We start from the raw sequence: 27,208 nt of genomic DNA, 5'->3' as shown, positions 1-27,208 counted from the left end.
GGCTGGCCTCAAAAATTATCTTTGCAGAAATTCAGTTGGATCAGACTATGTAGCAATTTATGCTCCATGGCATTGTTAAAAATTAAAGATCAATCAGCCATGAATTAATAGAGATTAACAGCTGGGTGTGATACCAAAGAAGCAGATAGCTTAAAGATCAGAGTGTCTGTGCACATGCCCAAGGCTGTGCCCTCTGAAGATGAGTATCAGAGGCTTCATACTGCTGGGGAAATAAGCCTCACTGTAGTGGTTTAGCCAGGTGGCAGTGGCTCAGGTTTCTCCATGTGCATAGCCAAGGGCTTGAGTTACCACTGTCTCCTCTCTTTCTCTCAGACTGCATGCAGACTGTCAGAATATCTGCAGGCTTCACTTTCAAAATTCACCAGAACCTGACTAACTTTCACTACTTCCAATGGCCCTAACTTGGGCCAAGACCCCTCCTCTGCTTGGATGGCTGCAGTAGCCTCTTCAGGATCTCCCTGCACGCCAAATTAGCCTCAGTGCAGCATCAGGGACAGCTTAATTGAGATTGAATTCACACATCATACAATTCACCCTTTAAGTGTATGATTCAGTGGCTTTTGGAATATTCAAAGTGGCTTTGAAATATCCACAGAGTTGCAACTATGAGCACAATCAATTTAGAATACTCCATCATATCCAGAAGACCCCACACTCCTTAAGTGTCAACCTCATTTCTCCTTCTCCCATCTCTAGGCATCAGCCAATTTTCTCCTGTCTGTGTGTTTGCCCATTCTGAGCATTTTGTGTAAATGGAATCTGACACTGTGTGGTCCTCATTCATGATTCTTTAATGTCTTCAGTGAAATCATGTCTATCCTCTGCTCAGAACCCCACAGTGGACACCACTGCACTCAGCCTAAGAGGCAGCATCCCTACAGTCTAGAGACCCTCCCTGGCCCTTTACCTGCTGCTTGTTGTTTCTGCCTAATCACTCTGACCTCCTGGTTCTGCATGGGCCCTTTCTGCTGCCTGATGCTCTCTCCTCACCTGGTCTCTCCAGGACCCCCTCCACCATCTCATTCAAGTCTTTGCTCATATGTTTCCTTTCAGCAAGATCTTCAGTAGCTGGGGGTGCACAGTAGCAGGTAAAAGCCAGGACTCGGCTCCAGAAAGAAGTGCCAGTTGTTCACCTGCTGTTTAGAGAACAGCCGCAGCTCCCCTTCTGCTTCAGGAGGCGCCTCCCTGCCCCAGAGATGATGAAACTTCTTGTGTCTTCCGAGCCAATGAGCAGCTTGGTTGTTTCCAGAACCGACAGCTTCACCAAGGACTGTCTGTTGTAGGATGTTCAAGGCTTTCATTGGGAAACAGCTCCAAGTTTTGATTAAGTAACCATCTTTTATCATCAACACTCTCATGATAGCAGCCACCTTTGTCAACACCTTGCAGGATGAGATGCACTGGGCTCTTGTGTCCTGATGCATTCAGGTAGGAGGCAAAACCAGGGGACACCCCTGCTCTGAGATGCCTCCTTTCCTTAACATTTTGCAAATCAAATCAGACCCACAGGACAGAGGGAGAGGCCCAGAAGCCCCTTATCACGTTCCATCTTCTTCAAGTCCATTAGCAGGATATGCATGCAACTCAGATGTTCTAATGGGGTGGCTTATGATCGTCCATCGCTGGGCCTCACACAGCAGCACCCACATTGCCCTACTCTTGTGAGGCAACACTTCACTGACATAACTGGGTACAGATGTAGGAAGACTTTCTTCAAGGTAACTGATGGATCTCCAAAAGGGAAAGCCTTTTTTGCAAAGCCTTATGTCAGAGGTCTTTGAAGGCCCTTCTATTGTTTCCACTGACACCTCACATTTTGTCTCTATATTTCTTGTTGGGGTCACAGGGCCTAGAGGTTGGTTTTGGTTAGACCCTGTTTTTGTCCCTGGGGGCCAGCTGGATCCATCAGGCATGATGTCCCTCTTCCCTGAGTCCAATGAGATAATGTTTTCTCTTTCTGTGCTCAAAGAGGGGCAGCGTTTGTGGTTCTTGGTTGTGATGACTGATGAGTGTCAGAGGCTCCAAACCCACACAGAGAGTAGATGCCTGTCTCCTACCCTGGGGCAGCCCCTACCCTACCAGGGGATCCACAACAGTGGGCAGAGGGCTGGGCAGGATGCAGTCACCTGACAGGTCAACATCTTTCAGCAAGCAGGGATGTGGCAGGGGACTGTGCAGCTGAGCCCTGTTTCAGGGCCAGGACAGCTGAAACAGGAGGGTATCTGGGACCAAGACTAAGCCCAGTGAACACAGGGGGGGCCGGAGGCAGGGTGGAACTAAAAGATGTCTAAGCCAGATAAGGGGGCAACCTATGCCCTGGAGTTAGGGGAGGGATGTTGGAGCAACCCTAGTCAAAGGTTTCCCCCAAGACCCACTAAGAGTTATGTGTTGGGCTCATGTGGAGGCCTCCCAACAAAGAGGACCAAATTGGTGGGTGTCTGTATAGGATACTATCTTTGGTCTGGGAAGAGGCCCTCTCCTTCCCACCTGCCACCTCTCTCCCTTTCCTCTCCCATGAACCCTTTCTCTGGCCCCGTCCAGATGCCTGGGGCCAGAATGGGAACAAGGCCCTCTCCCCATTATTTGAACTTTTCTGTAGCACCGACTCCTAGAACCTGAGACAAAGGGGTCATGTGAGTGTTGTTTTTTTTTATCTGTGCCTGAAAATATGTATTACTGGTTTTAGAGAAAGAGGGAGGGAGAGGGAGAGAGAAACAGCGATGTATGAGAAAAATTGATCGGTTGCCTCCCTTACATGCCCCCACTGGGGATAGAACCCACAACCTAGGTATGTGCCCTGACGGAATGGAACCAGTAACCTATCCATGCATAGAATGATGCTTCAACCAACTGAGCCATACCGGCCAGGCCAGTGTGTGTCTTTAAGCCTCCCCAGCTTACTCTCTTTGGGGTCCACCTGACTTCTGCTTCATCTGGCCAGTTGAAGTTGGCAGAACTCAGACTTACATAGATAATTGTGCACGGGGTTCCATAGATGCAAAAGATGTTATCTGAGCATTTTGTGGTATCCCTGGATCCCATCATCATAAGCCTTCACTGAGATCCTCCGCTCTGCCAGGACTGTTGGCCTAGAGATGAATCCAAAACATCCTTTGGAAACTTGTGTATTTACAATTCTATAAAATGTATTTTAACAGAAGAAGGTGCAGGGTGCTATGAAAGTCACACCTAACAATGTGACTCAGGGCAGCCAGAATTTTTGCAGAATAAGGATCAAGCCCTGTAGTGCCTGGGCCTGGGATGGTGATGTCCCTGGGTGCCTGTGGGGGTTGCCCTGTGTCAGGGAGGGCCTGTGCTAGTAGATAGCATGAGTGGAGCCTGGCTGCCCTAAACCAGGGCAAAGTAACTGGGAGAAGAGTAGACATCCACAGAGCTTCGGGGAAGGCAGAGGCCGGTCTGGGGAAGGACCTGGAAGCCAGGTCTCTAGGGGTTCTGGCAGCAGGAAGGGCTAGACAGCTGTGAATGTATTGATGACCCACAGCCTTTCCCTCTCCTGACTGCCTGGCTCAAGACTTGTGTTTGGTGAGGGAGGGGCTGATTGGCTAGAGTAGAGAGGGTAGTGTGGACATCTATCTTTGGGGTCCCTACAGGAGGCTTAGGCCCAACTTGCCTCAACATGCCCCACTGGACTCCCCTCCTCCAGGGGATCACAACCAAGGTCCCCCTATAGCAAGGGGCTTCCTGGGTAGAGGGTGGCCCAGCTCAGCTTCCACTCCCTGCATCACATCACAACTATGATGCTGCTCTTCAGCCCTCTGTGTGATTGTCACTTGCTGCATTGGGCACACCTGCCACCCCATCCCACCTCCTCAAAGAAACTGGGGCTGCTTGAGAACATACTAGGCCAGGCTGTTGCCTCTGCCCTCCTCAGCGCTCTGTATCACACCCTGCTTACATTTCTCACCACACCCTGATAGACTTCTACCCACACGTGCCCTGACCAGTACATTTTCATGTTTATAATCTAATACAGGTATTTCTTTTATTAAGGGGAAAATCAAGCATCTTTTCATATATTAGTTGTTTGATTTTTCTTTTCTGAAAACTGTCCATTATACCAGTTTCCCTACTTTTTTTTCTGATTGCTGGGTTGTATCTTATTGATTTGAAGGAGGCTTTGCATATTGACGGAACAACCATCTGTGTATAACTGCACAGATGTTGGGTGAGCCCCTTGGCAGCATGTGGGGCTAAGTAGAGACTCCTGAGAGAGAAGAAGCCTGGAGCACACTGAGTGTGGTGGTGTGGATAACCAGCAGGCATTCACTGGGGTCTCATGTATGCTAGCTTCAGAAGAAAGGGAGTCAGTAAACAGTGGGCATGAGCTTCAGTCAGGAAAGGTTCAGCCATTGTGGGGCTGCAGGCTATGAGGCAGCTCTCCCTTGTTCCTGAGAACCTGCCATTCCACAGGTTCCCCCATGGGTCGGAAGAGGGCGTCAGGACAATGAGTAGAGTGGTATGGCACTGAGGCAGACTGACCCAGGAGCTCACCTTTGGCTCGTTCCCTCAGGAAGCACTGTGTTTACATTATTTAAAGATTGCTTTCTGATATCTAAAGATCAGAGACCTCACATGCAATCCAGATTTCAGACTTCTTTGCAAAGATAAGGCCCCGCCACATGGGCCTGTCCACCCTCCACATCACTGCTGCCCACCTTAGGCTCCAGCTCTCCCTGGTAACCCCTAGCCCCCCAACCCACTTCCATATGACTTTTCTTATGGGAGAAAACTATTTCTCAGTTAAGAGTAAAAAATAAAAGATAAGCCAAGAGTAGCCCATGTTTCAAGGAAAAATGAGAGAGCATATTTCTTTTTGAAAATACCATTTTTCTGTGTTTAATAGTAAACAAGGTGTGTTTGGGTCAAAGAAAGAAAAGGGGTCATGGTGAAACATATCCTGTCAACTACACACCAGCCCTGCAGGCACTGAATCCTGTGGCTGGCATAGCAGGGAACCCAAGGATCAGGGATACCCTCATGAGGGTCACTTTAGCATGATGATGTATAGCCTGTGGCTTGGGCCAGCAGCATGTTGTCAGGCGGTATCTGCAGATTGCCAGGATGTGCTGGGAGCCATGGCAACGGCTCTTCCAGGAGGAGGGAGAAGGTCAGTAGCAGAAAGAAGCACCCACCACACGCCAGGCTGGCACGAATGTGCAATACCCACCTGCCCCACCCTCACAGCCACCTGGGCTTGGCTGCCCCATCCTCCACCCCCTAGACAACAGCCTGGAAAGAAGCACATGCACCTCCACATGCTGCTCAGGACTGTTTATGCCCAGCAAGTGTTCACTGTGGCTGCTTCCACACCGGCAGCCGCTCCCTGCCCTCCCAACCTCGGTTTGCTCATAAGTACCCTGAGGGTAACAGTGGTGTCCATACATCCCGGAGGCAGTTTTGGCCCCAGTTTACTGATTTATTTTTGCCAAGGCCCTCACAGGTGTCTTGGGCACCTGGAGAGGCTTAAAAGGGACCTCCATCTTTCATGAATTCACTGCTGAGTGTGTGTGTGAATAAGCATGTGTGCATGTATATGAGCATGTGTGTGAGTGGGGGAACTTGTGTATATGTGAGTGGTAAGCATGTATGCGCTTGTACATGTATGTGTGTGAGTGTTTTTGTGCATGCACGTGGGAGTGTGTGTGGTGGGGGGGGACAAATTAGAGCAAATCAGCAAATGTGTGACGGTGCTATAATGGAGATTGTGTTGTATGGGGTTTGGAAGAGAGTAGGTACTGGAAAATTTGACTAATGGAAGAACAAATGAAGTGAAGGTTTTGGGAGCCCAGGAAGGAGTCACAAACTTGGCCTGGTGAAGGTCTTGGGGAGGCAGGTGGCCAGGCAGACAGCAGTAGCCAGGTCGGGCACCCTGAGTAGTGTGTTCCTACCTCGAGGAGCTGCCTGTGTGAGCTTCAGGGCTGGAACAAGTCAGCAGGCAAGGTGGGCAGTGAGCAAGGCTGGGGCATGCAGGGCCTTCCCACCCCATTTGGCACTGCGGGAGCTGGGCGCAGCAGTCCCCAAAGTCCTTGAGGTGCCTCTGAGTGAGTCCTGCTGTATGATCCACAACACTCATTGCGCTGGTGGCCTGGCACCCTTGCAGGGCCAAGGCAGGAGCACTGTAGTCCAGGAGCTGATGAGCAGAGACCTACCTGACTAGGGTGCATCTACTTCTAACCAGGAATGAAACCCAGGCCTTTAAAGGAGAGTATGATATGAAGCTTATAGTCTCTGCCCAATCAGCTACCCGTCCTGTCCCCTGGAGCCCTTGCAGTGTCCAGGGCAGCTAGGGGCCTGGGGACCTGGCCCTGCACCATCCTTTCTGCAAGGACTGCCCTTGGTGGCCAAGAGATCCAAGTGTGGAGTGCATTTCTCGCCCCACAACCACCCCATCCTGATAGGAAAAGCCCGTGTGATGTGGCCTCTTGGATTAAATTTATAAGAATTCAGCATTTGCTCTGATTTTTCATTTCCTCCCTTCTCAAAATGGAGCTGATCCAATTAAACCCCATCAGCACCATGGTCTGACAGGAGGCTGGATGCTGTGTGGGGAGCACAGCGTGTCTGTCTCGGTGACCGCTGTGGAAGCCTGGCTGCTCCAGTCTCTCGAGAGCAGGAGGTCCCCTCACTTCCTCTTCAGTGACTGCAGGTGTGGTCTTTCTAAGGCAGGAAACATCATGAAGAGGGATTGTGAGGTCCATCAGGGCTAATCAGTGCTCCCCGCCCTCCCTCCTCCCTTCCCCCACAGCTTCTGAAGCCACTGAGCTCACACCAGAAGATAAGCCATGCCTTCAGGACTGGATGCTATGGCCATGGCCTCCCAGCACTGCCCCCATCTGCACTGTGGGCTTTAACCCTAGGAGAGGTGGGTCTGAGAGGAGAAGCTCAGCATACACTCCTGTGCCCGACAGGAAGGACCTGGGAGGGTCAGCGTGTTTCTGACACTTGTCAAGTTCCTGGGCCAGCAGGACTCAAGTAAGAGGACCTGGGAAGGGACAAGCATGTGGAGCTGTTCTCTGGGCTCATCTAAGGTGCCTGCCCCTCCAGATGTCTCCCACCCACCCCAGAGGCAGTGGGGCATATGAGAGTCCCATGGGTGTCCCCAACTGTCAGTCAAAAGACTCCAGTGCCCCAGGGTCACCCCTCTGCCCTTCTGATCCCAGGCATGGGGGATAGGGACAGTCCTGGTCACTTCTGCTCCTTGGTCTGGCTTTGGACAGGGATAGACACAAAGAACAGTAGGCAATGGGGCATCTGTCCTGTCAGAGCTCTCTTCCCCTCAGAACTTTGGGATATTCCTATCCTCCTGCAAGGTCCACAGCACGGTTTGAGGTGGAAGGGCCCATGCATGTGTACCCCCAGAGCATGCATGTACTTGCAGAGGCCATGTGAAGGTCACCCCATCCCTGGAGCTATGCAGGGCAACGTGGTGCACAGTGACCCTGAAAATGGCCCCTGAGGTCCCCCTCCTATAGTGCAGCACACATGCCATTTAGAGCATCTGAAAAGTCCAGTTCATAGCAAGCCACCAACAATACAAGTCAAGAGGCCCTTCAGGGTGCCAAGAAGCTCAGGCTTCTTAATGCTGCCACAAACTCTTCCTGCTTCTCCTCTCTGTCCTTGCCCTAGCTCAGTGGTCGGCAAACTCATTAGTCAACAGAGCCAAATATCAACAGTATGACTGAAATTTATTTTGAGAGCCAAATTTTTTAAAATTAAACTATTTAGGTAGGTACATTATTATTAACTTAATTAGGGTACTCCTAAGGCTTAGGAAGAGCCACACTCAAGGGGCCAAAGAGCCACATGTGGCTCGCGAGCCACAGTTTGCCAACCACGGCCTTAGCTTGTTGGAGACTCAGGGGCTCAGGTGCATTAGGCACAGCTGGGTTCCAGAGGCAGACACCTTACTGCCTGGCTGCTGGGAAGACCTGGGCAGAGAGGGACCTTCTGGGGCTCATCTCTCCATCTGCATTAGGGGGAGTCCATTCCTGTTCCCTGGGAAATCTGTAAAGCCCCACACCCCATGTTGCCAAGGTCATCTTTATTGTCAACAGAGGGTGCTTTTTCCTCTCTTGCTGGTAAGGAGGAGGTCTAGAATTCTCCCTTCAGGGAAGGCGGCTTGGTAGGACAGTGTTGCCTGTGCTACAGTGCCACTCTGAGTCCCAGCATCAGCCCAGAGGAGACATGTGTCCTGGCTCCAGCACCTCTGTGTCCAGGCTCTGGGTGGCGTCGGAAAGGATGCAGGAAGTTTGGGGGAAACTGGGGACAGTCCAGCTCTAGGCTAGGGTTGGGAGCGCAGGCAGGCTGCTGAGCATCTGTACGTCTTGTATGGCCTAGCAAGGGAGGGCCTTGTGCAGGGCTGAGCAGCATCCCCTACCTCCTGCATTTATTAGCATTAGCCCAAAGCACAGGACCCATATCCTACAGTGCTCTTGCCCACCTGGTATGCTGCACTGCTCAACATCTGAGAACATGAAGGGCCAATAGGTGAAACTGAGGCTGGAAACTGGAGAGAAATACCTTGGAATGTGGATTCATAGGATCTGGTTTCTGGTGGAGCTTGATCTAGGGCAGTGATGGTGAACCTTTTGAGCTCGGCGTGTCAGCATTTTGAAAAACCCTAACTTAACTTTGGTGCTGTGTCGCATAGAGAAATTTTTTGATATTTGCAACCATAGTAAAACAAAGACTTATATTTTTGATATTTATTTTATATATTTAAATGCCATTTAACAAAGAAAAATCAACCAAAAATATGAGTTCGCGTGTCACCTCTGACACGCATGTCATAGGTTCGCCATCACTGATCTAGGGCAAAGGCAGAGAGGATGGGGGACAGGTTCAGAGACCCTAATGGTGAGGGGCATGCCGACATTGTGGTTGGGGGAGAAGCAGGCCCTACTCCTGGGGTGGACACAGATGCCAGGCCCCAAGATGGATGGTATAGTTGTAGGTTTAGGCTTGGGCAGAGGAGACATTCAGTCCTTAATTCTGACTATGGGGTGCCTGAGGGCCTTCCACATCAACTCAGTGGGGACCAATGCTAAGGAGGCTGCTGGATGTCCAAATCTAGGGCTCCAGTGTGTGTTCAGGGTTGGTGATGGGAATCCTGGCCTGGCATGCAGGTACCACCTGTGCATGGACGTTAGCTGTCATTACCCAGTGGCAGCTTCCCACGTCTCCTACCTCCAAAATGAAATCCTAGGGAATCCTACCTTCTGTTGGGACCATTAGGTGTCTGTGTTTTGTTGTGAAGTTCACAGTAAATATTTGCATTAAACAATCTGCCAGTCTCACATTGTATCCAGCCATCTGGCTGCTGCGTGCTGGGGAGCAGCAGTGAGGAGGTAACTGGAGACCAGCACATCTTTCCTGCTGATGGCCACAGAGGTGCCTTGCAGGCTGCCTGGCCTCAGTCACCTGCCCTGCATTGGCTAGGAGTTTGCCTGAGCCAGACTCACCTCTTGGGGTAGGTTCCTGGGCCAGCAGGACTCAGGTAAGAGGACCTGGGAAGGGACAAGCATGTGGAGCTGTTCTCTGGGCTCATCTAAGGTGCCTGCCCCTCCAGATATCTCCGGCCCACCCCAGAGGCACTCTGCACTATGGTGCCCTGCATAGCTCCAGGGATGGGGTGACCTTCACATGGCCTCTGCAAGTACATGCATGCTCTGGGGGTACACATGCATGGGCCCTTCCACCTCAAACTGTGCTGTGGACCTTGCAGGAGGATAGGAAGTTCTGAGGGGAAGAGAGCTCTGACAGGACAGATGGCCCATTGCCTACTGTTCTTTGTGTCTAAACCCCCCTGTCCAAACCCCAAGAGACCTGGTTGCTGAAGGAGCTCTTCCTGGGGTGGTCTTCAGAAGCCAGCAGAGGGGGTATAAGGAGTTGGGGAGAGTGGAAAGGTGGAGAGGATTCTAGGCCATTTGGCTGCTGTCGGAGGGCAGGGCAGCAGGGTAGGGTGTTGGGATGCTGTGTAAGGGCTGCGGACTACCGGTTCCAAACCCTGATGCATGGAGCCCAGGAGAGACCATGAGAACCCTGGTTATTCAGCACGGCCCAGCTGCCTGGGCCCAATGTCAGTGACCTCAACACCTGCTGGGCCACAGTGGCATCACATAGATCCCCTTACTTCCCAGGGATGTGTCTGGGGTTGTGAGAATATCAGAGCCCGAAGTGCTGGAATAATAAGCAGGCTTGGGAATCAAGGTAATATGGCCTCCCTAGCTCTTGTCTGAGATTCAGTACAACTGTTACATATGTGGCCCAAAGAGCCCTCTCCCAATTCCCTCACTCCACTCCCACACTGGATGAGCTATGCCTGTCTGCACTGTAAAAAGTAATTCCAATTCTATAATAAAGTTATAAAGGGCTAAATGAAATAAACCTAATGAGCTTCTTTTAATAAAGCTCACCAAAGGGGCCTGTGGTGATGGCCCCCACGGGGCTGAGTCTGCTTTCTGTTTCCCAGAGCCTAAGAGCCTGCCTGCCTCCAAAAAGGGCTTCTGCCATGTCCTGATTATGCTTTTACATAAACATATTTTATCTTAATGATCATCTTTAGGGGAATTTGCAGTCACAGAGGGATTGTCTCCTGGTCGTTAACAAATGGAGGGATGGCTTTCCTCCAGATTACCTCCCCAGTCTGGGGGTGCAGCATGCTCCTCAAGGCTTCTGGCGCCTAGGATTTAGGTCTCCCTGGCGCTTCTGTTAAATGGATAATACACCTGAGGTATGGCCTGCTACTTTGCAAGGGCCTGCAGAGGTTGTAGGAGAGCTTGACTGGTGCTCTTTCCTCATGGCCTCAGTCTAGTTCCCTGAGTCTCACGCTCCCTTCTGCACAGAGTGGTTATAGGGATTTAAGCTTTTGAGTCTGAGCATGGGGGGGAGAGGGGACGATGTGTGGTCATCCACATGCTTGATGGCAGGGGGGCAGCAGATCATAGCTCTTGCAGAATGAAACACTGGCAGGGAGTAGTTATGGGGGCTTGTGGGGGGGGGGGGAGCAGAAGGTACATTGGCCTTGAAGTCCAAAGCCTGCCCAACACTGCGATCATAAAAAAGCACTTATATGATTTCATTTCATCATCCCAGGCCCCCAATGTACCTAGAATTTGTTTTTGCTTAAGATGTGAGACAGGATTTGATCATTGCCTTCTCCATCTAAGCAGTTGACCTACACCATTAAAAGAAGAAACCACTTGCCATGGCCAGGGTGGCTCGGTTGGTTGGATCATCATCCTGTACATCAAAGAGTCATGAGTTCAATTCCCAGTGAGGGCACATACCCAGGTTGGGGGTTCCATCCCCGGGAGATCCCCAGTCGGGGCATCTATGGAAGGAAAATGATTGATGTTTCTCTCTAACATAGATGTTTTTCTCTCTCTCCCTCTCCCTTCCTCTCTCTAAAATCAATTAAAACATATCCTTGGGTGAGTATTACCAAAAAGAAGAAGAAACCACTTAATCTCTACCACCCACTTTCTCTCCTCCCCTTTCTCCTGCAGTGAATAACCATTTTGAGGTGTATCCTTTTATCAGTGTATATTTTTGCAAAACCAGCATTGCTTCTTGAGTGTGTGTTTTTAATTGACATAACCTGTGCTGCATTTTATATCTCATGATGTTTCTTACTTTTTGTACTCAGCACTCTGTTTTTAAGATCCACTCATCTATGTGTGTGTCACCCTTTTAACCTCTTCCTAACATTGTGTGGCATGCACCCACCGAATTTAGCCTCTCTGCTCCCCTACTAATGACACCCAGGTTACCTCCAGCTCCCTCAACCTATCCAAGCCATGCTGCCATAAGCAGCAGCTGCTTTGAGACCTGTAGGAGCATACCCATCTGCACACCCCATCCAGAGGAGCAGAAATGGCTCACAAAGCAAGGTCGGTTTGAGGAGGAGACTAGGAGAGCTTATAAGCATCCTATGTCTTTAGGACCTAGATCCAAAAGTGGAAATGCTGGGCTATCATGTGCTCCTGCACATAATTAAGTACTGTCAGCTCACCCCAATGTCCATACCTGCTCCACTTCTACTATTCGCCAAATCGCCCGATTTTGAATTGCTACCTTATCATTTACCAACTTTATTTACTATTTTTATTATTTGATCAGCTATTTAAAATCCTATATAATAAAAGGTTAATATGCAAAGACTGGGAATGACTGGTCACTATGACACACACTGACCACCAGGGGGCAGATGCTCAATGCAGGAGCTGCCCCCTGGTGGTCAGTGCGCTCCCACAGGGGGAGCTCTGCTCAGCCATAAGCCAGGCTGACAGCTGCCAGTACAGCGGTGGCAGTGGTGTTGGGAGCCTCTCCCGCCTCCTCAGCAGCGCTAAGGATGTCCGACTGCAACTTAGGTCTGCTCCCCGCTGGCAAGTGGACATCCCCCGAGGGCTGCCAGAGGGATGTCTGATTGCCAGCTTAGGCACAATCCCCTGGGGAGCGGGACTAAGCCAGCAGGTGGTCATCCCCTGAGGGGTACCAGACTTCGAGAGGGCACAGGCCCGGCTCAGGGACCCCCCGCCCCAGTGCACAAATTTTAGTGCACCGGCCCTCTAGTTTACATATAAATTAATATCAAAGGACATTAATATTAAAACAGAGGGCAGGCACACACCAGCAGTGCAAGGAGAGGGCAGCACTGTTCCCACTGGACAGAAGCTACAGGAGGAGGTGAGCGGAGTTGTAGTCCGCTTCCACTTCTCTGGGAAGTGACAAGCCACATCTGGGGAAGTCGTGAGCAAGGTCATGAGTGAGTCTTGGGGAACACGTTTCTCCATCATCGGGCACATAGCCATGTGGACCAGGCACTTGACATGCAGCAGGAGGGTCGTCAGAGGGAGTGGGCTTCTCTGTACTCCCTGCTCCTGCACCTACACTGGCCCAGCTCCCAGGGAGAGTTGAGAACTTCTGTGAGTGACGTGTGTCCTCAGCACAGCACAAGGAGAGAGACTCTTGTCAGCACATGATCACAAACCAAGTACTGCTGAGAATCAGGGCCAGGTTCTCCTGGGCATCTGTCCTCAGGTTGAGAAGCTGACCCAATGGAAGTGGGGGTTCTGGTGGTGATGGTCTATCTCTGAGGTAACACTGCTGCAGTGTGGTCAGTTGCCCTCCAATCTGGTGCAGGGCTGAAATCCTGGGTTCACCTTTCACCCTCCACCAAGGGGTCCTCCTCCACTCATGTTGGTCTCCTGCTTTCTGTCTCTCTGTTCTTCTACTTTCTTGGTTGCCTCTTTTGTTTTGAAGGTGTACATCCTTCAGTAGCTTCTTCAGAAACAGTGCTAGACAGGTAAAACTTTTGAGAACTTTTATGTCTGTCAATGTCTTTATTCCACTTTCATACTTGACTGAAACTTTGTTGGGATATAGCTTTCCAATTGAGAAAGTTTTCCTTTAGAATTTTGAGGTCTTTTTTGGGGAAGTCTGAAGCATGCTGACTCTAATCCAGCGGTTCTAAACCTGTGGGTTGCGACCCCTTTGGCAGTCAAACGACCCTTTAACAGTGGTCGCCTAAGATCATCCTGCATATCAGATATTTACATTATGATTCATAACAGTAGCAACATTACAGTTATGAAGTAGCAACGAAAATAATTTTATGGTTGGTTCACAACATGAGGAACTGTATTTAAAGGGCCAGAAGGTAGAGAATCACTGCTAATCCTTTGTGACCTTTTCAGTAACTGCCTTCCTCAGCCCCATCTTATTCTCTGTGAAAGTCTATAGAATATTCTCTGTGTTTTGAAATTTCATGATGATGTGCCATGGTGTGGGTCTGTTTTTATCTACTATATAGGGTACTAGCTGGGCCATTTAGTCTGGGAACACTTTCCAGTTGTGTGAAACTTTTCGGAATTATTTTATTAATTCCTTTCTGTTTTTTTCTTCCTGTCTTTATGGAGCTTCTATTAAATGGATGATACACCTCGGATCTGATCTTCTAATTTTCTTATCTTCTTTCCTGATTGTTCAGGTCTTTGTCTTACTTTTTACTTTCTGGGGTTTTTTTCCTCTTTATCATCCCAGTCCTTCCACTGAGTTTACCATTTCTACTGGAGCTCTTCTAGTTTCCAAGCAGCCTTTTCATTGTCCTCATTCTGCTCTTGTTTAATGGATGTAATACTTTCAGAGCTTACTAATGACAGGTTTCCGCCACCTTCCTGTGCACTTGATTTCTTCCATTTTCCTCTTTTTAGCTATTTTGCTTTAACTTGTTCTCCATATGCCAAGCCTGGGGCTCCCCCCTGAAAGTTGGTGATGCTTGATGGGCTGCTCATGCATAATGTTGGGCAGCAGAAAAGGTGCCTCTTGTCGGTTGGGGAACCATGGACGCTGATACTGCCTTTTGGTCTTTGGTTAGTCAGATTCACTAGACAAGACCCTTCCCAACCTCCTGTCTGAGGGGTAAAGGCCTGAGGACCAGCATTGTGGGGGTTGAATGGTGGAAGCAGACTAGTGTCTCAGCCTTCTTTCAGTCCTCCTGTTTGTAGCATTGTACCTATGCTCTCAACTACAACTGGTGCCTGAGAGACTCCCCTGTGTGGGCATGCTCGTACAGGTCTCTAAGCAGCCCAGAGATTCCTCTCTCTCACATTTTCAAGAGAGAATGAGCTTCCAGAACAATCCAGTGTTATTATTGCGGCTGTCACTGGGGCACAGGATATGTGTGGTGGGGGGATAGCTATCAACTAGTCTTACTTATGCCAATCTTCCCTTCACTCCCACTTGCAGAACTTGGTGCTTTTTTAAAAAAATATATATTTTATTGATTTTTTACAGAGAAGAAGGGAGAGGGATAGAGAGCCAGAAACATCAATGAGAGAGATCGATCAGCTGCCTCCTGCACACCCTCCAGTGGGGATGTGCCCGCAACCAAGGAACATGCCCTTGACCGGAATCGAACCTGGGACCCCTGAGTCTACAGGCCTATGCTCTATCCACTGAGCCAAACCGGTTTGGCAGAACTTGGTGCTTTTTTGAGGATTCTACTGTGTAAAGTCCTGGCTCTGTTCATGGCCAGGTTGGGGTCCAACTTTCTCAGATATATGAAGTCTATGGCCACATGGTCATGTGCTGTCCAACCTCTAACTGTCATTTTCTTCTCTTGATTTCTATGTCCTTGTAGGCTTGTGATTTTTTTTTAAAATCCCTTTACTAAAGGTGTCATAGGGTGCCAAGAGGGAGCGGAATTGGATGTCTGTGTTCAATCTAATCATTTGTACTCAGAAGCTTCTCTTATGCTTAAACTTTGTTTTTGGACTTTGCATTCAGTTCCATTGCCCTGTCTTCCATGGCACAGTGCCACTAGTTTCTAATTAATGTTATTTTGTAATATGTTCTGTTTGCAAGGTAAGTACCCCCTCATCTCTGTCCTTTTTCAGTATATCTCTGGCTATTGTATTATATGTCGTCCTCCTGTTGAATTTTGGAATTACTTTTTTAGGTTTCAGCAGTTCTTTGATGAAGATTGTGTTAAATGTATAGATTAATTTGGAGGAGAATCAGCTTGTGATCCAGCAGAGTGTGTGTGTCTCCATGTGTGTTTTTTGGAGAGTTTTAGCCTGTGCTATGTTACTCTTTGTGTGGTCTTTGTACTTTCATTCATTTTGTTTCTTTCTAGATATTTTGTGGGCTTTGTTGCTATAATTGATAAGCCCTTTTTTCCATTTTGTTTCCTAGATGGTTATTGCTATATACATGAAAATATATACCAGGAAATGTTGTGTGTATGATGAGAAATGTTGATTCCTTGTGGCTTTAGAAAAACTCTCCCATAAAACCTGGGCTTTTTTTTTTTTTTTTTTTTTTTTTTTTTACTACTTTTGGAATTTCTTCTGAGGTTTATTCAGGTTTTGTACTTGAGCCAATGATTAGAATTTATATTTTCTATTTATTTGGTCTAGGCTTGTTAGAAGTCTGTTTTTAATTTATGTTGTTTAGGGTTTGAGGGCTTTCCTTCTTTTCTCTGATTTTGTCCTGGTAGTGACTGAAGATACAATTCTTAAGTTTTCTTTTTGTCCTAATGTGTAGAACTTGGGGCTTTTTTCCGTGTGTACTTGAAAAGGGCATGTTTTCTGATTGTTGGGCTTAAACATTAATTAATTTTAGTAATTCATATCCTCTCCAGCCCCACCTCATCTTTCATCTAATTGATCTGTTGTTTTCTGGAATAGATGTATTAAAATGCACATAGAACTCTGGCATGTCTATTTCTCCTTGTATCAGATTGATGCTCCACCAGGTGCATTGTTTTGTAATTTTTACATCTTCTCAATGAATTATTTATCAGTTGGTCCCTTTAATACCTTGGATTATATTTTATCTTATAAATGTTGTTACACCTGGTTTTCTTTTTATTGGCAGTTAATGGTATCTCTCATCACACCATTTGTGTTAACTCCTCCTGCATCATTTTCTTTTAGTTATGTCTGTGAGTGACCTTTTTAAAATATATATATTTATTGATTTCAGAGAGGAAGGGAGAGGGAGAGAGAGATAGAAACATCAATGATGAGAGAGCATCATGGATCGGCTGCCTCCTACACACTCCCCACAGGGGATCGAGCCCACAACACAGAAATATGCCCCTGACTGGAATCGAATCCAAGACTCTTCAGTCCAAAGGCCAATGCTCTATCCTCTGAGCCAAACCAGACAGGGCTTTAGTTATGTCTGTGAGTGACTTACAGCTGGCTTTGGCGCTGGCTTCTGCTCTTCTTCCAGTTACCTCAGGTTAGCTTCTGCTCTCCCACCCAGTGGCCCTGCTCACCTACCTCTCCTTCCAGCCCAGCTCTCAGCTCCCAAGGGGACAACCTGACTCTCCTTGCTGGGTTCTGTGTTTTCTCTTATTGCCTCTTTACCTGGCTCCTCATAGCCCTGCAGTTAATTATCTGTGAGGCACTGAGGAAACTGAGGCATGCAAGACCCCATCCAAAGTGGGAAAGAGAGCCCGGCTGGTGTGGCTCAGTGGTTGAGCATCAACCTATGAACCAGGAGGTCATGGTTCGATTCCTGGTCAGGGCATAGCCTGGGTTGCATATGCAACCAGATAATGAGCTGTCAGTGTTGCCCATCTCTTGTTGTGGGGTGTGTGCAGGAGGCAGTCGATCAATGATTCTCTCTCATCATTGATGTTTCTATCTCTCTCTCCCTCTCACTTCCTCTCTAAAATCAATAAAAATATATTTTAAAAATATATTTTAAAAAAACAAAGAGGGAAAGATAGTTAATACTGAAACACTTTCAGAGGTGAGACTAGAACTTAAGATGGTGGTATATTCCATGAAGGAAGAAAATGGGTTGCTGTCAAGGAGACACTGGGAGAGGGAGAGCCTGTTTTAATTTAGGGTGAAATAGGCAAGTTTCCTGAGGAGATGACTTTTCAGCTGACACCTGAAGGATGAGAGGGAAGTAGTTCCTTGGACCAGGGACAGCAGTCTCCCCCTGCGACTGCACAGTGGCTTCTCAAGGCTATATGTACCCCTTCCCCAGGTGTGCAGCTGACTCTATGGGGGAGACAAACAAGGACCAGAGTTGCCTCTAAATTCAGTGCAGGAGGCAGTGGCACACCAAGGATTGTGGAGTCCCTTCCTTCTGGGCCTTTTGGGAGGCTCCTGCTGGGCCTGGTAGGGGTGTTAAATCTGGGCAGGAACAGCAGCAGCAGCAGAAAAGGCACCGTAGGTGAAGAGGCCAGCCCAGTAAAGGCCTGGACATACAGTTTGCATGGGGTTAGCAAACCTGGTGGCCTGAACCCTGAAGACTCAGAACAGCAGGGTTTCTCTTCTTCAGGCTAAACATGCTGTTTCTACCAGTTTAGGTTTTTTTCAAACTCTATCTCGGTGCTGGTGTACAGGACCCGCTTGGCCATGTTAACACTTTTGGATCCCAGGACCCAGCCTGGGTCCCTGCTTCTCCTCTGCCATGTGACTTGTCCCAGTCACTTAACCTTCCTGCTGCTGGGGTTCCCTGATGCTAAAATGGGGTCAGATGGCTACTGGGGGTGACAGAGCTTTGTTATTGTGAAGGGCTATGCACATGCCCTACCAACCCCAGATGCAGGGGAACAGGGCAAGCAGAGCGCTCTGCTCCAGGGGCTGTGGATGAACTTGTCCACTGTGACCTGCTCATTCCCCTAGAGCCGTGGTCAGCAAACCGTGGCTCTCGAGCCACATGCGGCTCTTTGGCCCCTTCAGTGTGGCTCTTCCACAAAATACCACGTGCAGGTGCGCACATAAACTGCAATTGAAACTTCGTGGCCCATGTGCAGAAGTCAGTATTTTGTGGAAGAGCCAGTATTTTGTGGAAGAGCCACACTCAAGGGGCCAAAGAGCCGCATGTGGCTCACGAGCCGCAGTTTGCCAAGCCTCAGTTTGCCAAGCCTCAGTTTGCCGACCACTGCGGACCCGCTGTAGCTTCCCTTAACACAGTTCTACTCCCTCATCCCATTCTCTCTACCATGTCAATCGACTCTTTGAGGACGCTGTTCGATTTCTAGAGAGTACAACCGGGGACAGCCCTAGCCGGTTTGGCTCAGTGGGGTTTGGCTCAGTGGATAGAGCATCGGCCTGGGACTGAAGGGTCTCGGGTTCAATTCCGGTCAAGGGCTCATGCCTGAGTTTCGGGCTCAATCCCCAGTGTGGGGGGCGTGCAGGAAGCAGACAATTAATGATAATCTCTCGTCATTGATGTTTCTATATCTCTCTCCCTCTCCCTTCCTCACTGAAATAAATTTTTAAAAATATATATTTAAAAAAAAAAAAAAAAAAACAGGGACTGCCTCCTGACACATGAGGAAAAATAGTTTCAGCTGCCTATCAGGAGGGTCACTCAAAACAGGGAATGCCAGGAAATTAAATCCCATGGTTACCCACTGGAAAGGTAGGGGAGCCTCTGCTCAGGGGCCAAGTCTTCTCCATCTGCCTCGAACGGCTGGAAGGACTAGTGACTTCTCCTCATGGCAGGGGGAGGCTATGCACAGGGACAACAAGAGATGGGCAATACTGACAGCTTATTATCTGGGCCTGGGCCAGTAATGAGGGCTGGAGTCAAAGGGCTGGGTGAGCGCATGCCACCTGCTTAGCAGGCTGCCTATGAGCTACAGGAGCTACAGGGAGGAGGGAAGAGTGGATGAGAGCCCTCCCCGGGCCCCCAGGGACCAGGAGGAGCAGAGGCCTTTAGATCAGGTAGGCTATCAGTACAGGTAGGTGGCCTCGAAGGACGGAGTTGGTGTCAGGGAATCCCATGGTCTCCCACCCAGGCCTGGGCAGGAGCCTGCCCCTGGCTCAAGTTCCTTGCAGTAGGACTCAGCTTGAGGGACAGGCCTCCTAGGATCAGGGTGTGGTTGGGATCTCTGCATGGCTTAAGCTTCAGGATCAATCCCACGATAGGGAAACTAAAGAGGCATTCAAGATTGACAGCTGATGGGTTCCATCAGTGCTCCCGTGGCCGTTCGCTTGGCAGACATTAATCACATTGGGACTACTCCCTATACCCTTCCAGGTCTGCATACCACTGGGGCTTCCAGGGACTGGGTGGCAGGACGGGGTTATCACTTGTCAGGAGGCCTGAGGGACCCTGTCTTCCTTTCCTGGTCTGTACCTTGACCTCCACTTTGAGGCATCTCTACAGGGGCTGGGCCTTTGGGGATTGGAGTGTTCTAGAACACTAGGTTCAATTTACCCCCCAAATAATCATTACTAAAATAATAATTTAACATCTAATGAATATTTAGAAAGCATTGTTTTTTATTGAACTGTAACATAATTAAAAACCGTACTTGCTTGGCAAAAGCAGCTATAAGGTCTGGCCCAGACAGCTCTGCCCCAATGGCAGCCCCATTGCCCACCCCCTCGACCCCCTCCCCCAGCGGTCACTGACCTATATGTGACTCTTTGGGTTAGGGGACCAGGAGGGCATCAAGCCAGGTGGCCTGGAGACATGGTCCTGTGTGTCCTGTCTCCAGGTGTGATCATCACTCCACAGCCTAGTGTTGACATGATAACCACCCACATATCCCATGATCCCATCTTCTAATTCCCCAGAGAAACTGGCTATATTTTGTTTAACAATATGTTTCCCAATTTTTAAATACTGTCAACAAAGTAAGGTATTTTTAAAATACTGCATGGCCCTAACAAGTGCCTTTCTGGGCTGGTTTTGCCCAAGGACCACCCATCAGTGACCCCTGGCTCCTCAGGGGCAGACGATATCTAGCCTCTTCCCCAGGGAAGAGTTTCATGGATTATTACTATTTTTGTGCTTACCAAGGTGGTTCTGAAGGTGAGCTGTCCCTGCTTGTTAGAAATGCAAAGAAATAAATGTGTAAAAATAGAATAGCAATTCCTCAAACCCCCATCAGATTTAAGTCACCGATCTGTCCTCTGGGAGCAACAAGGATGTTCCTGAATCATCTCCAAGAAGCCCAGCAGGGCACTGGCTCTTCAGGGGATGCTGCACACCTGCCTCCCCAGAGCTGCCCTGGCCGCATGCACGTGTGTGCACACATACTCAGTGCGCAGGGGACTGCAGGGCGGGGAGGGGGAACACAAGAACCCCAGGACATACAGGAATGCAAGATGCTACTCAGTCCTGACCCAACTGATTCCTCTTCTCTGTTTCTCCACACTCTGCTTCTCCTGTAACTCCCACATCCCACTTTTTCTTAGAGCACCATGGAGTCTACTTTCTCTGCTTGGTCTCTGTGCTGTGACCTAGTTGCAGATTTGCGCCTCAAAGCTAACAGACAGCAGGTGTAAAGGAGAAAGCTCCTGGCTACGAGTCAGCCATGCTGGGGGTTCCATCAGTCCTCCTGTCTATAAAATGGGGACAATTATGCACACCAAAAATGCCTGTTGCCTGTACTGTGTGAGTGACATCTGTGCAGGGCTGAGTGGTGGAGCAGGACCCACCCAGTGGCAGGCTGCCCAACCTGTCCATGAGTGGCCATACTGTTTTCAGAAGCCCTGTCATGCAGCACTGTGACATGCGGGGAGTCCTGTCCCCGCATGGAGGAGGCAGCAGACGAAAGGCTTTGGGGCGAAGTGAGAAGACTTTGCTGGAAGACTCTTAAGAGGGGTGCTATTCAGAGGTACTGAAAGCTGATCTGGGTTCTCAGCACCACCTTCACCTTCATGGGCCACAGGGCCTGGACACCACCCCCTTGGTTGTTGATGTCACGATGACCTGAGGTCCAAGGTCCTTCCAAAGGCAGGAGTCTCTGAAAACGCTTCCCTCACACTCAGGGAATGCCAAGAAGCAGGACCCTGGGGTCAGGGAACAGTCCAGGGCGGATCCGAGCCCAGTGGGAAAGGAGAAGGGAACTTGCCGGAGACCAATTCCAGCATGACAACAGGGCTGCATCTGGGAATGGCTAAAGGCATTTCCCCAAACCTGAATAGGATACATTAAATTGATTTATTGGCTGCCAGACAGCTGAAAGGCATCTTAATCTACATGTTATTGCCTCCTACTGTCCAAACACCTGAACAGCCGTAGGCTAATTCCCCCATTCTAACAATGTTTCTGTACACCCTTTGAAGTGTATATCTCTGCCTTACCTCAGGACAAGTTGTGTTAAAAAAAAGCATGGGGTCCTGGGGCAAAGGAGAACCTAAGACCTGAGAACCTAAGACCTTAGACATAAGACCTTAGAACTTAGCTCCTTTAGCTAAACTCCTCTGACCCCCAAATGCCTTTCAAAATTATATCTCGTCTCCGGACTCTTATTTAACATCTACGCACAGCCTTCTCTAGATTCCTGAACCCTTCTTGATGATGGGACAAGAGCACCAACATAGGAACTGAGGTGGCAGCTACAGCTGTTCAGATGCTGAAATAACATTCTGGGGCCCTGGACCTCTCAGCTGAGGCCCCTTAGGCCCTACTCCCCCAACCCAGGCCAGGTGTCAAACCTGTGGGGGCTGGAGGCGAGACCTTGGCCCAGAAGACTGTGAGGGAGCTGTCATGAGGTCTTGTCCTGGTCCCTGCACAGTTCATTCAGGCAACCACCCCTCTACTTGGCTTGGGACCAGCCATACACTGTTCACCTGGGGAAGGTGCTTATGGGAGGTCTTGACCATGGAGTGGGATGGGTAGACCTGGCCCAGAGTGAGGGGCCTTGCTTCAGTGGAGGACTGAGCAGGCAGTTCTGAAAGGGAGCTTCCTGAGAAGATACTGTGAACATACACCACCTGGACTGGGCCTCAGTTTCTCCAGGGGGGCCTTGCCCAGCCAGTGTGGCTCAATGGTTGAGGGTTAGCCCATGAACCAAGAGGTCACTAGTTCGATTCCAGGTTGAGCACATGCCCGGGTTAGGGTTTAATCCCTAGTAGGGGGGTGTGCAGGAGGCAGCTCACCAATGACTCTCTCTCATCATTGATGTTTCTAGCTCTCTCCTTCTCATCTTCCTCTCTCTAAAATCAATAAAACATATTTTAAAAAATAACAAGGGTGGCCACACTTGGGAGACCAGTCCTTTGGCACCTGGGCAACCCTTCTCAAGTTTTGAGTGTGTGAATGGGTGAAAGAATCTGGCTCTGCCACCCTGAACCTACTCCTGGCTGGGCAGCCCAGCTTCCTGGCCTCTGTTTGTCACTGGGTGCCAGACCAGGGCTATGCAATGGCCAAGGAGTAGATTTGTACACTGCTGGGTTTGAGCTGACTTGGCACACATACTGCTATCTCTGAAATGCAGTTTGTGATTTTGTAAAATGGGACAAGAATGTAAGTTTGCAACATGGTGATGGCCAAGCTGGTGCCGGGCTGGTGCCGAGTTTGTCCTGCTGCTGATGTGTCCCTGGTGAGCCCGGCTGCAGCTGCACACTATGCCCTCTGTTTTTCAGGGGCCTCCCTTGGCAGCCTGGACAGCCTCAGCCATACCCTGGGCATCCTGGAGGAACGGATCAACAGTTCAAGGCGCAGGGCACGCAGACATGCTGCCGATGACGACTACAACATTGAGGTCCTGCTGGGTGTGGATGATTCTGTGGTCCAGTTCCACGGGAAGGAACACGTGCAGAAGTACCTGCTCACACTCATGAACATTGTAAGTGGGGCGGGGTGAAGGAGGTGCAGGTGGGCACCTGTGCTTTCTGTGGTTTCCTAGTGGATCTAGGGATGAGTTATGTGGCTACAGGGAAGTTCTCTGGGTCCACAGGTGAGAAAATGTAAACTTCCCATCAGCCAAACTGAACCTGAGTTTTCTCATCTGTAAATGGGGCATATTCTGACTTGGCAAGGCTGTTTACACACTGAGGCCATTTCCCCAAACTCCAGTCATTTGTCTCAGTTTTCTTTATTTTTGCCATACTGTATTGTGCCTGGACTGTGTATTTTCCTATAAATGAACTGACTTTTTAAAACTTAAAATTATTTACAAAGGAAAGCTCACTTTACATAAAGGTAACCTAAAAGTAAAACGTAACGCAATAAAAAAGAGATATTGGTGTGTGTCCCCCAAGGGGACAGACAGACTAACACCCATCCAGGCTTCTCCTGGAGTAGGCAGAGGAATGGAAGCTTGAAGAGGGGATCCATTTCTCCCTGCGAAGCTGTGCTATGTAATGGGGTATTTGTGTGCCACACGTGCCTTCTCGGGCATGATGAGGCACTTGCCCCTTGTCTACCCAATGCGGAGAGATTAAGGTGTCACCCCCTTGTTTACCCAACAGGAGAGATTAAGGAGTTGTCTCCACATTACAGTCCCCACACCCCACCCCAGGAGGCATGGGGATGCTGCCTAATTGGCCAGCAGAGGGCGCAGTCCTACCTCTTCCCTGTGTGGTATGGAGAGCCTTCCCCCTCATTGCTTGATGCTTGGTCAGGGTCACCTTGAGGATGTGAGGCATCCAGTATCCAAAGTGCAAGCACTAGGGGCAGCGTTAAGCTCAGCTGAGCCCAGTCCTGAGAGCTAGGGTGGGAGGGAGGAGCAGGGTTCATCCTGTGTGTAGGACCTTGGTGGGAAGTACAGATTTGTGAAAGGAGTAGGCCTTTGCAGGGGGGAGGTGGGCAGGGAAGCCCAAAGCTGGGGAATTGGAAAGCAGTGGGGCTGTGTACCCCAGTCTTATGAGCCTTGGTTTTCTCATCTTTAAAATGGATTGATAGCCCTAGCTGGTTTGGCTCAGTGGATAGAGCATCGGCCTGTGGACTGAAGGGTCCCAGGTTCTATTCCGGCCAAGGGCATGTACCTTGGTTGCGGGCACATCCCCAGTAGGAGGTGTGCAAGAGGCAGCTGATCAATGTTTCTCTCTCATCGATGTTTCTAACTCTCTATCCCTCTCTCTTCCTCTCTGTAAAAAATCAATAAAATATATATTTTTTAAAAAATGGATTGATAATTTCCATTTCAGAGTGAAGATTAAATGGGAGGTGAACAGTTCAGCTACTAAATAAAATGTGGTTTTGCTATCATGATGGTAACAGTACTTAATTCATCAGCAGCACATCTGGAATTATCCTTGAGAAGTATGCCAAGGACTTGGAAGTTGGGAGTATCCCAGATGAAATCTTCCTGAGGCTGGTGGAACGAATTCGCCTTGGTGTAGTGGGTCCCTCTGTCACATACACCTGCTGCAGCAGAAGCCTGTAGGAGGAAGTCTAGAACTTTCTCTTGGTTTTGCCAGTTAACTTCAGTTTATTTATTTACTGATCCAACTGTACCTCATGATCCAACTGTACCTCAATTTTAAATAATGGGATGGTTGGGTTCATTTCTTGAAAAGCATAAGAAATGTAAAAATTCTTAAATTGAAACAAATTTTATCATAACAAAAAAGGATTTTAGGAGATAATTCAAGGAGCTATAAGAAAGAGTAGTTGGGCTGTGTCTTTTTCCCTGTTTCAAGTGTCCATTGGACACATGCTTGTCCAAGGCACAGGGCAATGGAGGGATCTGAGCTCTGCCTCCCACCTTGAGTGCAGTATGGTGGAAGGAGATGAGATGGGTTCTTGAGGCATGTGTTACCCTGACAATTAATACCCTCTGGGCTCTGTATCCTCATTTAGGGCTGCTCACCCAGGAGAGAGTCCTGTGGGTTGATCTAAGACACACAGAGTCCTCTTGGGGAGGAGGGGATAGAGGAAAAGTGAATATGTGAGAAAGGACCTTCCAGAGCAAGACTGTCTAATAGAGCTTTCTGCAGTCCAGGAGATGCTCTAATTCTGCCATCCATTCAACAGCCACCAGCGACCCCCACCCTTGAACACTTGAAATGTGGTTGGTGTGATGGCAGAATTGAAATATTAAATTTTTTTCAATAGAATTTTTTTTAATTTAAAGTTTTTTAAAATTCTGGTAAAATACATGTAACATAAACCTTACTATCTTCACCATTTTTAAGTATACACAGTTTAGTGGTGTTTAGTACATTTATATTGTTATGCAACCATCACCACCATCCATGCCCAGGACTCTTTTCATCTTGCAAAACTGAAATTCTGTCCCCATTCTCTTCTCCCCCAAGTCCCTAGGAAACACTACTCTGCTGCCTGTCTCTATGAATTTTACTGCTCTAGGGACCCCATATAAGTGGAACATATTATACAGTATATGTCCTTTTGTGACTGGCTTCTTTCACTTAGCACGTGTCTTCAAGGTTCATGCGTATTGTAGTAGGTGTCAGGATTTCTGTCCTTTTTAAGGCTGAATAAGATTCCATTGTTTAGACAGACCACATTCTGTGTACCCATTTATCTATTGATGGACACTTGGATTGCTTCTACCTTCTGGCTGTTGTAAATATGCTGCTGTGCACCTGGGTGTACAGTGTCTGTCTGTTCTTGTTCCTGCTTTTAGTTCTTTTGTGTCTATACCCAAAAGTGGAATTGCTGGAACATAAAGCAATTCTGTTTTTAATTTTTTGAGGACCCTCTATACTTTTTTCCACAGTACCTGCATCATTTTACATTCCTACCAATAGGGCCCAAGTGTTCCCACATCTCCACATTCCCACCAACACTTGTTATCTGTGATAACAGCCATCCTAATGGGTAAGTTAATATTTGTAATTAATTTGAATTAGCATTTAAATCACCCATGTGGCTAGAGGCTTCCATATGCAGACTGGTGATTTAATGCAATCCCAAAAGAGTTGTGCACAAGGGGACTGCCTGCTGTCCCCTTCCTCTGAACTTGACCAGGCCTATGGTGCTAAACAGCAGTGTGGGAAGCCTCCGTGTGGGGCCTGGACCCATGAAGGTGCTGGCTCACCTGAGGCTGCAACCAGAGTCCTGAGTAACTTGAGGAGGCCTGGCCAGGGCACATCTCCCTCTTCTTATAAGTGAGCTGGTTACTGGGCTGTGTTGGATCCAAAGTCAATGACATGGGGGACAGATGTGGTAGCAGCCAGCCCATACTGCATTCCAAGTGAGGCATTTGGTCAGCTGTGAGGACAGCCAAGGCCAGGGCAAAGTGCTCCCAGCATCAAGACTGTGGGACCAGGCCTGGGTGGACCCAGTTTGTCCCCTGAGAAAGGCCATGGAGGCCCACCCTGGGAGTAGGATGCCGTGGTATGGATCCCTATGGTAGGGGCCCCTAGGGTAAGGGATCTAGGAATGGATGGTGCAAAGAGGAGGAAAGGCCCAAGTGAGCTGGACACAGGTGTGGCTGGACCTTGGCAGCTCTCAGTTCCTTTGGTTTCTTCTGTCGCTCAAGGTGCTCCTTCCTATAAGGCTCCCATTGGGATCTCTCTGTGGCAGAGCCCAGGCTGCAATGTGTGTCTTCATGTGACATAGACATTTTAGGTTCATCAAATATCCATGTGCTCCCCTTTTCCCTTCTGTTTCCCAGCCTACTGTGCACTTAATTTGGGGCTGTGTGCCAGGAATTGACATGTGTCACCTTCTGGCCGAGGCAGTTAAGAACCGGCATATCCTCTCCTCCTCTTCCTTTACTTTTTCCTTAAGCTGAATTTCAAAAGTTCAATCCCTGGTTAACAATATGTGCATTTTAAAGCTCTCAGTGCTAGAATGTTCTCTGTTATTTCACCTATTCATGCTCCTTGGATCCATTGCCTAACTCCTAACTGCTCATAGCACCAAGTCCTTCTTAACTGTGGTACATTGAGAGCCACAACCAGGATAGGCTTTTGTTGTAAGTTATATTTATTTGATAGTAATGAGGTTGCACTTAAAAAAATATGTATATTTTAAAACA

At 48.7% G+C, this 27,208-nt stretch overlaps 1 protein-coding gene across 6 annotated transcripts in view; it reads left to right on the top strand.

Moving 5' to 3' along the window:
• The window catches only part of ADAMTS2 (ADAM metallopeptidase with thrombospondin type 1 motif 2), a 290,963-nt gene that overhangs the window by 117,197 nt on the left and 146,558 nt on the right, over window positions 1-27,208 (top strand). For all 6 annotated transcript variants that reach the window (XM_036313182.1, XM_036313181.1, XM_036313183.1 and 3 more), the window contains exon 4: window positions 22,899-23,101. In XM_036313182.1, the coding sequence (XP_036169075.1) occupies window positions 22,899-23,101 (203 nt within the window). The remainder of the gene's footprint in view (window positions 1-22,898; window positions 23,102-27,208) is intronic.

Source organism: Myotis myotis, unplaced genomic scaffold, assembly GCF_014108235.1.
Source record: "Myotis myotis isolate mMyoMyo1 unplaced genomic scaffold, mMyoMyo1.p scaffold_m19_p_6, whole genome shotgun sequence".
NCBI classification, from domain to species: Eukaryota; Metazoa; Chordata; class Mammalia; order Chiroptera; family Vespertilionidae; genus Myotis; species Myotis myotis.
This window is presented reverse-complemented; position numbering and strand designations above follow the sequence as displayed.